This window comes from Miniopterus natalensis, chromosome 6 (assembly GCF_054644295.1).
Source record: "Miniopterus natalensis isolate mMinNat1 chromosome 6, mMinNat1.hap1, whole genome shotgun sequence".
In the NCBI taxonomy this organism is placed as follows: domain Eukaryota; kingdom Metazoa; phylum Chordata; class Mammalia; order Chiroptera; family Miniopteridae; genus Miniopterus; species Miniopterus natalensis.
This window is the reverse complement of record NC_142086.1, coordinates 33,799,041-33,811,273: the sequence shown is the minus strand read 5'-3', so window position 1 is coordinate 33,811,273 and position 12,233 is coordinate 33,799,041. Positions and strand designations below refer to the sequence as shown.

The following is a 12,233-nucleotide window of genomic DNA, read 5'->3' as shown; positions in this document are numbered from 1 at the left end:
GCGCAGGGAGGAGGCGGGCCCGACTCCGAGCGCTGACGCCACGCCCCCACGAGGGGCGGGGCTGCCCCGGCCACTTCCTCCCGGGAGGCAGGGGAAGGGGCGGGCCCTAGGGGACGCCATCCAGAAAGCCCTCTCTGGTTGGAGGAGATTTAGAAGCGATCCGGACGGGAAGGAGGCGGAGTCTAGTTTCCCTGGTGACCGGGTGCCTGGCGGTCGCCTAGTAACCGGTCGCGGCAGTCCTGGCTGCTGCAGCGCGGGCCTGGAAAACCTGTGGGCCGGAGCCCACGCTGGGCTCTTTCTGCCTGTTCCGCGATGGCGGCCGCCGCAGCCGTGGTCGCGCCGTCGGGTTTGGAGGACGCGGTGTCTCGGTCCCACGGCGAAGGGGCCGGGGAGGCGGTCGTGGAGCGCGGGCCGGGCGCGGCCTACCACATGTTCGTGGTGATGGAGGACCTGGTGGAGAAGCTGAAGCTGCTCCGCTATGAGGAGGAGCTCCTCCGGAAGAACAACCTGAAGCCCCCGTCCAGGTGGGTGCCCTCGTCCCCGGCGCCTGGGTGCCGGCCCGGGAAGATGCCTTCCTCCGGCCTTTTGGGGAGCGCTCAGCGCGGGTTAGCAAGCACTTGCCTCCATCTTCCTACCCGGGAAAGGGCACTTCACCCCAAACTTGGCGACGGAGGGCCGCCGTGGAGCTCGCGGAGTTTTGACTTGTTATTTCAGTAGCGAGAATAAAGTTTTGGAACAGCAGAAAGGATTGGGAGACAACTCGCCTGGTGTTTAAAGCACAGACGCACCTCCACAGATCACAAACTTTTTTTTTCTCTTCCTGATTATAAAAGTAATAAAATACCTATTTAGAGAACTCAGAAAAACACACACACAAAAAAAATGTCGAAAGATACTAAAATCACCCATAATCGTATTCCCAAAGATGGATGTCGTTATGGTTTTAGATCTGTCTATAGGGTTTGTTTTCCTCCGCAGGAACCTGCCCCTGCAGCCGGTAACCGCGGGCACCTGGGACCTTGCCGCGCACCTTATATGCGGCTTAGTAAACTTGTTGCCTAACTGCTCTGGTTGAAAGGACTTCTGCCTTTGCAATAACGGTACTGTCAGAAACTGAGAAGTGGAAAGACAAATGAAATGGCAACTACTGGAATTGTCTCTCTGTCATAGAACCTAAAGTTGCTCTGCCTTCTGGTGGGTGGAAGTTCATGGTACCCTGAAGCCAGGGCCCTTGGTTGCTGAGGATAATGGACAGCTAGCTGTTTCTCCTCCAATCAGTGAAGCTTACGGATAGATACATTTTATAACTTTCCTTCACATTAATACATACTTATATTTGTTTACTTCATCGTGTAAGAGACAGTTTAGGTTAAGAATCCGTAGTACTTTCTCTTAATGGCTGTAGCGAGGCTCGAATAGTTTCCCTCCAGAGTTTTGATCTCATTCCCTGTTCCCTTTCCATAGCTTGAGTTATAAGATATGTAGGCTCTAGGCAAACTGTTCATATTGCTAAGGCAGTCTATAATAATAGGAGAAAAGTTAGAGGAAAAAAGTAGTGTTGCTTGGTTCATGATAGAAACTGTAGGATGGGGAATTATTACTGAATGGAATTGATCAGGATGATATCAGCAATCAACTTTTTCTATGTTAAAAAAATGCATATTTTCCCAAGTATATTTTTTCAAACTAAAAGAAAATTGCCTTAAGGTTCGATTGACATAACCTCTGTGCTATTTTCTCAGGAGTCAGTAGGATACTTTGAATCATGGATTTGCCTGGAGATATCTTAGTTTAATGGTTCTCAAAGTGTGGTCATCAGGCCCCAGCATCAGCATCACCTGGGAACTTATTGGAAATGCACTCTCACAAGCCTGGTCCCGGGTCTTCTGTATGAGAAATTCTCAGGGTGGCACCTAGAAGTCTGTGTTTTAACAAGTCTTCCAAGTGATTCTGATGCATGCTAAAGTTTGAGAACCACTGTCATAGGTCTACAGAATGTGTCAGTACCCATTCCTCTTTCCTGGAGTTACCAGTCAATAAGGAAAAATGAGGTGTTACCAGTAGGGCTTCAAAAGGGTTCTAAACATATACCTGCAAGGACTTTATGACTTTTATTTCTTCCCAGCTTTCTGTTATCTTCCAGGACATTTATACTTATACTGCAGGAAAAAAATTGGGAAACATGAGGTGGACTGCTGATTCTTATGAAAAATAGCTATAATAGCTATAAATACAATAATAGCAATAGCTACACATAGAAAAGCAAAATAAGGTCTTTATTTAAACTTAATTGAATGTTGTTGCTAGCAAATTTATTCGTAACATGTTTACTTATAAATCATACTGATCCCCGTAGGACTATTTTTAGTAGGCTAGGTGATTTAGCAAAAGTCAACAAATGTTTGTTAGATGGGGATGTCATACTCAGTGGTTTTTAATCCTGGCTATACCTTAGATCTGTCTAGGAAGCTTTTGAAGCATACCCATACTGGGGCTTCACTCTCAGAAGTTCTGATTTAATTCATGAGGGAAGAACTGTTTGGTCGGGTAGCAATAGTTTGATGAGTTTCTCAGGTGATTCAGATATGCAGCCAAGATGAGAACAACTGTTTAACATAACCGATAGACTAGAAACAGTAAGTAAAGATACCAATGGCATTGTAAAAAATGTCAAAGTGCATAATGAATAATCACTAAGGTCTTTTTTTTTTTTAAATTCTGAGATTCTCCTAGTTTCGAATTATCATTTTCAGCAGCTACTCTATTATTAATTATTCCTGACACATAAATTATTTTGCAAAAGTTCTATATGCTCAGTTTTTTAACACATCCTGTATTTTCTGGTGTAAGGTCTTTGATCTAAAATTTTTTGTACAGTAGTTATTGCCCTAATCCTGTTGATTAAAAACTTTAATGTGAGTGCTGTGGATTACTAGAGACTTCAAAGAGTGTCTTTTGATTTTTAAAGCCATTTAAAAAAAATGTCTTCTGGCAATTTTGGACTTAGCTCTTTTAGTTACTATAGATTTTGCAATATTTCATATTCCACCCTCCCCTCTTGTTTTGAACAGACACTATTTTGCACTGCCAACCAACCCTGGTGAACAGTTCTACATGTTTTGTACTCTTGCTGCTTGGTTGATTAACAAAGCAGGACGCCCCTTTGAGCAGCCTCAGGAATATGATGACCCTAATGCAACAATATCTAACATATTGTCTGAGCTTCGATCATTTGTAAGTGTAAACAACTCTCTTCTTTCTGCATGCTTTCACGTTATGAATTTTAATATTTATAATTCAACAACATAAATGCTAGCCTTTTAGATGAATTTTCTGTGGATAACTGTATACCTATCTATATATACACACATATATATGCACACATACATATATACATACATATATAAAGTTACATCTGGATTTATTTTCAGGTAAAACCTCAGAATAGTGGATATTATAACAATCCCACTTCTAAAAATGCTCAGTGTATATACCCTTTATAGCCCAAAGTATTAATATTTTTCTTAATCTTGATATGTCTTAGAGGTAAATTTGTGGATACTTAGTTCTCCTTAAAAATGATTTAAAAAAACAAAAACTAGGAAGCTGAAACATTGCATTTTGAAAGAGAGCTTTGATTTACCAAACCATGATAGTTGTACTTTTCACTTCTGATTTGTTCTGGGGGTAGGCAGTAAGAATTTTTGGCAAAGTGAATCACTCTGTCCTTCATATGGTTGTTTGGTGATAGATACCACGCTAGTAGTTTTATCGGTTTTTATCCAAACGATATCAGTTATTTATTCTGCTGTAGTGAGGTGTTATTGCCTTTTAACTTGATACTTTTGACAATAAAATGTCTTCATTTTCCTTTAGTTTTGTATGCGTCAGTGACTATAGAGATGGATTTTTAAGAAGCAATGTAATTACAGTTATTTTAAATCATATTTGAAAAATAGAGAAGTGATGAATTTATTCAGCAGTACTTTGCTTAAAATATTTTGACATTGGAATATAAATAACAAATAATATCCTGTTTATCTTTTGTATTTCAGGGGAGATCTGCAGATTTTCCTCCTTCAAAATTAAAGTCAGGTTATGGAGAGCATGCATGTTATGTTCTTGACTGTTTAGCTGAAGAAGCATTAAAATATATTGGTTTCACCTGGAAAAGGTAAAGGGCTTTTTTTTCATTTGCTTAAAGTGACTAGGCAAGAATAATACTGAAGAAACCAACTGATACTCTTCTTAGACATTGTTCATTGCTTCTTTTTATGACCTGACAGTGCTTTGTATATCTAATATTGAATTTATCACATGGTATTAAAGTCATTTGTTCACAGGTCTGGCTTTATTGCTAGACATTATGAAATCTTCATGTGTACGCTATGGCTGTTAGCATAGCACTTGGTGTATTATAGATTCCCAATTAATGGATGAAGGAATAAAATATTCAGAAACTGTCAGTTTATATGGGTTATAATTAGAAAATATAAATTTGGTCCTTTGAAGATTGAGATTATTGATAGGTCGAGATTGTGGAAGGCATTATTCAGGTAAAACATGAGCAAGCAGTGATTTTGATTAGAATTAACTCCTATAGAAAGGTATATATGTTGTTTCCTGTTAGTAGTTTAATGTGTATTCAGTTACATTCTCTCAGGTAGATAATCTACCTGAGAGAATTAATTGATAGGTAGTTTTAAGAACTTACTCAACTTGGGTTATCATGTGGTTGAACCATATGAAATTAATGATACTCTTTTATTTTTTAACTAAAAAATGGCTTTTTCAAATGTTCAACCCAAACATTACCACTTAGTACAACATAAAGAATGACTACATGATCCACGTTACTTTTTAAAATTTTCACCAGAGGATATGTTTTTATTGATTTTTAGAGAGAGAGCAAGGGAGGAGGAGGGAGGGAGGGAGAGAGAGAGAGAGAGAGAGAGAGAGAGCTCTGAGAGAGAGAGAGAGAGAAAGAAAGAGAAATATTGATGTGAACCGGTTGCCTCCCATATGCGCCCTGACCAGGGATCAAACCTTTAAGCTAGGTGTGTTCCCTGACCAGGAGTCATACCAGCAACCTTTGGGTGTATGGGACAATGCTCCAGTCAACCGAGCCACCCGGCCAGGGCCGTGTTATTTCTTTATTAGAGTCCAAGAAATGATGAGTTGTGCTGCTCTACTCCAGTTAGCATTTTTTTTTTTTTTTTTTTTGGTTAATCCTCACCTGAGAATATTTTTAACACTGATTTTTTTTTTTTTTTTTTTTTTTCTTAGAGGGAGGGAGAGAGAGAAAAACAACCATGCAAGAGAGATGCATTGATTGGTTGCCTCCCTTGGGACCAGGGATGTGCCCCGCTTGGGACCAGGGATAGAACCTACAACCCAGGTACATGCCTTTGACCAGGAATTGAACCCTGTAACCATTGAGCGCACCGGCCAGTGCTCCATTTAGCATTTTAAAGAAATTATTAAATCTTTTGTCCAGTGTATTCTAAATGCAACAGAAGTTATTAGTTTCTCAACCGTAATTCAATTTTGTACTTTCTTTGCTTCTGGGCATATCTTATTCATGGCCATGTATTGTGATTTGGATAATTTATAAGGACTATGATAAATTTATAAGAAAAAGGGGGAAAATATTGAAAATAGGCAGTAGAGAATATATCAGCTATGTAATATGTAAATTACATAGAGGTTACATATTTATAGATGATTATTTTATATATCTAAATATGCCAAAATAAATCCTAGAAGAATATTGTTTATGAGATATTATCTAATTCTAATTAATAAAAGTTAGGAAATTTATTCTTTAAGAAGATTGATTTGGTTTGTGGTAGTTTCCTTTCTTAATATTAAATGTTGATTTTTATATTTTGTTAACTGGTTCAGGTATGAATTTTTAAAATAAGTTTCCGGAAATGAACCCAAATACTTCTGAGTATTTTTATATGGGAAATACATGTGGTTAATCTTGATGGAGAAATGATTGTTCAATACTTAGTGTTAGGGCCACTGATTAGATTTTGGAAATAAGAATAAAGCTTCTTATTACTTCTGTAGAAATAAGTTTCAGATTGATCAAAGATGTAAATGTGAAAAATGAAACCATAGTAGTACTAAAAGACCAAAGGGGTGTGGGATATATTGTGTGATGTTAAAGCTAGGATCCATGCACAAAAATGTTGTAAAGTCAATATAATAAGAATTATAACAGTCCTGAATAGCCAAGATTATACATAATAAACTAGGAAAATATTTTTAACACAGGTTAGGCCTTGCATTAATTTTCTTAATATACAAAAGGTCAAAGGACATAAATAGACCTTTCCCTGAAAAACACACACACAGATAATCAATTAAAACATGAAAGGGTATTCAACCACTTCACTGTTAAAGAAATACAATTAAAACAAGAATGAGATATTTTCACTTAAATAATTGACAAGGATTAAAGCTTGTTTACCATATTAGTGACCATATGGAAATGGAGTCACTATTGTTGGAAGTACAACATTGTAGAAGTTGGTTTTGGCAATATCTAGCAAAACAATAAAATAAAGTTGTTGACCCAGCGATTCTACTTGTACAACTTTATCCTAACAGTATACACAATGATAAATATACAGTGATGACCTTTGCGATGTTGTCTAGTAAAAAAACTGGAAACAACCTCAATGTTCATCCATAGGTTGCCAGTTAAATGAATATTTTGGTACTGCTGTTAAATGGAATACATGCAGGTGACAGAGAGGGAGAGATGTATTATAGGTACTTAAATGTGGTATATTAGTAAGTGAAGAAAGTATACTGGGTAACAATATGCGTGGTTTTAGCCTATTTGTGTAAATTTATTCTTTAAATTTGGAGGTAAACATTCTTGCTTCTTTACATAGGAAGTTTCAGGAGGAACACGAGACATTTAAGAGTGATTATGAAAGGGTGGGAAAGGACAAGACCTGTTGCAGAGGAGATCCTTAACGTTCACATTGTACATACCTTTGTTCTGCTAAAATGTTGCTTTCAACTCTCAGCTCATGTTAAGCTTTATTATTTTAGACCAACATACCCAGTGGAAGAATTAGAAGAAGAAACTGTTCCAGAAGATGATGTGGAATTAACGTTAAATAAAGTGGATGAAGAATTTGTGGTATGAGTGATACTGAACGTATTATTCCTTTTCACCTTTGGATTCTTTTTTTCTTCTTTTAATTGTCCCAACTGCCATTTTCTGAAATATAGCTTGTTTAATTTTTCCAGAGATGGAAAGCTTTTAGAATACCATGTTCAGTTGCTTAGACCTTTGGTTAAGTTAATGCTGATGTTCTCTAATGACTGACGTCTGGATTTTAGCAGAGGTTCTTAAATTGTAGGCAGGAGGTAGTAGACCACTAGTTACATGAGCAAACATTTTATTAACAGCTATTCATGATCTTAAATTAAATAGGCCATAAATAATAAAAATATATTTTTATATGTGAAGGTTGAATTAAGATATTTCACAGTTTTTACTAAACAGTTTTATATCTTGTAATTTCATAAGGCAATATTTACAACCTCAAGGCACCGTAACAGTTTTTAATGTATTTGCAAAAAAAAACCCTGTCAAAATTGTTTTTAATGAGCATATTTTAATAAACTGTATCTGGTTGGCTCCACTGTTTAAAAAACATAAACAATTTGAAACAGATCAATAGAATTTTGGATTAATACATTCTGCTTCATAAGAACGCCATTCATTTCTCAGGAACTCCATTATGCTTCTAAAATAAGGATAAATACTAATATTAGAACTTAAAAATTTTAAATGCAGGAACTTTAAAAAATACTTGTAAATGCCAACATTATTTAAGTTGTTGGCAACATCTGGTCTTTTTCCCATTCTTAATGTTCTATCCAAACTGTGAAGCTAAATGATGAAGTCTCTATAACAGCTTAGACTAGTAAAATGGTAGAAACAAAGAGCTTATTCTCAGAACCAGAGATGGATTAACCCTGGTGTTTTAGGAAGTATAGATATGATCTGAAATTAAAATGGCAGTGTATTTTACTGTCATATATCAGTTAAATTTTCTGGGTGATTTTAAAAGTTAATATATAATAAGTATAGCCTATATTTCAGCTTAAAGTAATTTATTAAGCTAATATATGATACAAAGATATTAATCACTGCATTGTTTTATAGCAAGTTCTGGAAATAACCATTAAAGAACTTAGGCTATATCCAAATAGTAGAATATGATGTATCCATTAAAATTTTAACACTTGTTTGTCTGAAATTGTAGCTATAAAATAAGTTACAAGGATGTAATGTACAGCATAGGGAATATAGTTAATAATATCATAATTCTGTATGGTGACAGATGATTCCTAGACTTATTATGGTGATCACTTCCTAAGATATCTAAATGTTGAATCATTATATTGTACACCTAAAAGTAATGTAATATCATAAGTCAACTATAATTAAAAATAAATTTTAAAAAACCTACTTCACCCCCCCCAAAAATATATACCACTAGGTACATATAGTCAAATTACTGGATTTTAAAGTCATGTGAAATGAAATACTTCTTCCCTGTATGGCTATGCCACAAATTGAATATACATTTTAAAAAATAAATAAATAAATACTATTTAATTGAAAAAAAATAGCTTACAAAGAAATGTTAGTTATATGGGCATGATAACATAAGCATAAAATCAGCTATGTAAAATTGCAAAAAAAGGAAAAATGATATCAATATATTAACATTAGTTATATATGGATATTAGGATTATGAATAATTATTTTCTATGCTTTGTATTTTCAAAATATTTACCATGTTTTACAGAAGGAAAAAGACTATTGTAAAACTAATCAATTTAAAAGATTCTTTTTTAACATGATATATTTTAAAAGTTAAGGTAAAATACATTCATTCATTCTGCATGTGTTTGAGCACCTGTTATGTAGCAAGCACTGGGCAAGACCCTGGTGGTCCTGTATATACAGAAGCTTTGAGGCAGAAAGAAACAGCCTGATCAAGGAACTGAGAGAAAACTGTTGTGGCCAGATCTCCTGAATGAGGAGTTGGGGAGGGTAGATTAAAATGAACTGGGAAGATAGGCCAGGTCCTTATCATATGGGGCATTTTTAGGAGTTTAGCCTTTATTCTCTGGGTAATATATCTTTCCATTCAGGCTCAGAAATTTTTAAGACCACATTTCCCAGTTTACTTCATTTATTTTACTCAGGTATATTTCTCATCTTGTCTTCTTAATAACTGTTTATTAGTTACTAGTTTATTGTCAGATACCTGGTCCTAGTGCATTAACATTTAGCTTTAAAGACATGTAACTTGAAACTGCCAGTTAGGAAAAAAATATATAAAAACGTACTCATCAGAAAGATAACCCTATGAGGGCAGAAACAATTTGTGCTTTCTTTTTTTCTTTTCATCTCCAGTTTATTATGCAGTGCCTGGTGCATCGTAGGTGTTCATTAAATATTTGACCACAAAATCATCTTTCAGCACATTGATGCGTAACTTTTAGAAATTATAGCTATTTTTTTGGTGTGTGTGCGAGAACCCTTTAAAGTTCAAAGCAGCATTATTAGGTGTATAAGTTAGAGAAACAAACTAAAAAGCAGCCTCATCACACATTTCTTCCCAACTGTGAGGTAAAGACTTATACTGTCATAAGACCAACTCAAGGCCTTCCTCAAAGGGTTGCCTCTGAAGCTGTTAGTTCCCTTAGTCATGTCTCTCAAAGTTTTTTTTCTTTCCTTTCTTCCTTACTGTCATTATAGTATTCTAAGGGGGCCTCTTATCTCTCCCATTCCTCTGGCTAAGGAAAACTGGATCAGTGATCAAAAGCCTTTGGATGATTAGATATTACTTCATTCTGTTGCCACAGTTTGTGGGGTGGCTCAAGGATGGATGGTAAAGTTCTTCTATAATCATCTAGAAACTAGAAACCTTCAGTTTTAGACTGACCAAATTATGATAGGACACATTGATAACTACTTTTTAAAAAGTAAGTATTGGTCATAACCGAATATTCTCACCTGCTGTATATAATCATATCTTTCATAAATGGCAGTAAGAGAATTAAGAGGGTGCATATTAAGCAAAGAAATGATAGGGTATTGTGAGTGCCTTCTAAATTACTGAGATTAGAATCCTCAATTTATTTTAAAGCAATATTCCCTAAGTCTGTTCATATTCGAATTCCTTTTGAATGCTCCCATAATAATGTTTAGTAACTAAAATCCTTTCCCTAGTACCTCCTATTAAAGCTTTTTACCTTTTAGTGCTCAATCCAGTAAAATTCAACAAGTATTTATCGATCACCTGTGTAAACAGTACTGATTAGGTTATTGCAAAAGCATTATAAACTTGTCTCTTCTCCCATGGGCATTAAGTCATTGGCATTTCAATCATTTACTCTCCTTGTTAAGTAGACCATCATTAGTGCAAACACAGAATAGACTGAGCTACTTTTCAAAGGTGTGTGTCTGCAAATATGCTTAGGATTTAAGATGTAAACAGATCAGTTTGGTCTACACCTCTATGCCCCACTGCCCCCTCCCTAAAAAAGTAAATGTCACTTGCGTGTATGGAAACTGTATTTATATTGTTTTATATTTTACTGAAATCTTTCCAGTTCCCCAAAGATTAGCATAGTTCTCACATCTCCTAACTTTAGTGGCCTCGCCCCCAGAGATTCTGAGCAGATCTAGAATGGAGCCTTAGAATTTGCATTCTCACAAGCTCCCATGTCATACTGGTACTGCTCATCTCAGAGCCACTTTTTGAGAACGACTGTCTTACATACTTTGAAATTCTTGAAGATAAGGATTATCTTTGAAATCTACCACTACTATTTTTGTGTAACTCTGCATGTGGAAGTGTCCACCAAACAACACCCACTTTTTTTTCTTTACAAGACTTGAGGACCAAGCTCCACTGGCTTTATTACCATATCCTTAAGCTTGGGATATTCTTGTTAAATTTGTTTCACCCATTATGTCACTCTCACCACAAAGACATTTGAAGAGAAAAGGGAGCTAATGTTTTGTCCTACATACTTGTAGAACCTGCTCAGACTCTGTATTTACTATGTATTGGGGAAGGGATTACCTTTCAAAGGGTCACTCTGACCCCACCCTCCATAGCTATTGGCCAGTGATCAGGACCACCTTGGAATCTACCTGAACTATCCTTTAAGGTAGTTGATATCTAAGACACAAAGTTAATATCTTAAATATATGTATTTCATATCTTAAAATAGATTTAATATTTAATATCTTTAAATAGAACAGGGGCCATAGGCCCGGCAGTACTGGTGACTTAACTAATTAACTGATTAAACTTGAGCATATGAGAGATTAGATGTCAAAAACATTCATTAATGTGATTGGCCCCTGGAGCAGGTAAGAATATTCTGTCAACCTCTCATTTTTGTCTATTTTTGTCATGTTACTCAAAATTCCCATTAACTTTTTCTGCTATTTCACATATGCTACTTGGCACTGTTTCTTGTCTGTTCTTACATTTACTTATCTCTAGTTCTACAGTAATGGCACCCTTTCTTTTGTTTTGTTTTTCCTTCATTCAGTAACTTTAAAAAAGGTTTATTTTAAATGGCACCATCAAAACCTCAAAAAAAAGATGAGCTGCTAATAACTACACACATTACTAGGCTTTTAAATACCCTCTCTTGCATTAGTCTTTATATAGGGCTTACTATGTATGTGAAAGTTGGAAATACATTTTGTAAATGATAAATTTTTATAATTACTAACTTTTAAAACTCTTTTATTTTCCTAAGGAAGAAGAGACAGACAATGAAGAAAACTTCATTGATCTCAACATTTTAAAAGCCCAGACCTATCGCTTGGTAAGTTGCGTGGTATACACACAGGTCCAACAAGCAATCAGTATACTTTTTCTGCTGGAAACTGAAACAAGTAAAAACCATTGTTGGTCATTGTTTAGTGTATCATTTGAAAAGTAGATCTGAAAAACTTTTTTCTGTATATAAAGTGCAGTAGAAAATATAAAAATCCAGAGGTGCGAGTAGGGCCGGCAACCTCCTATCTATATCATGGAAAGTCAACACAGTGCTTCTCTGTACACTGAAAATAATTTATTTGCCTTATGCCATTTTTTATTATGGAAACACATATATTATTTGATTACAACTTATTTTCTTAATAATGGGCCATTGTGGAA

At 35.8% G+C, this 12,233-nt stretch overlaps 1 protein-coding gene across 2 annotated transcripts in view; it reads left to right on the top strand.

The window, feature by feature from the left end:
* Positions 1 to 260: 260 nt before the first annotated feature.
* Positions 261 to 12,233, top strand: part of IFT57 (intraflagellar transport 57) — a 47,914-nt gene continuing 35,941 nt past the window's right edge. Inside the window, exons 1-5 of one of the 2 annotated variants that reach the window (XM_016195659.2) lie at positions 261 to 524; positions 3,072 to 3,234; positions 4,056 to 4,174; positions 7,072 to 7,162; positions 11,830 to 11,898. In XM_016195659.2, the coding sequence (XP_016051145.2) occupies positions 313 to 524; positions 3,072 to 3,234; positions 4,056 to 4,174; positions 7,072 to 7,162; positions 11,830 to 11,898 (654 nt within the window). In that variant the 5' untranslated portion in view covers positions 261 to 312. Of the gene's footprint in view, positions 525 to 986; positions 1,195 to 3,071; positions 3,235 to 4,055; positions 4,175 to 7,071; positions 7,163 to 11,829; positions 11,899 to 12,233 lie in introns of those variants that run through there. The other variant, XM_016195660.2, reaches the window with a different exon arrangement.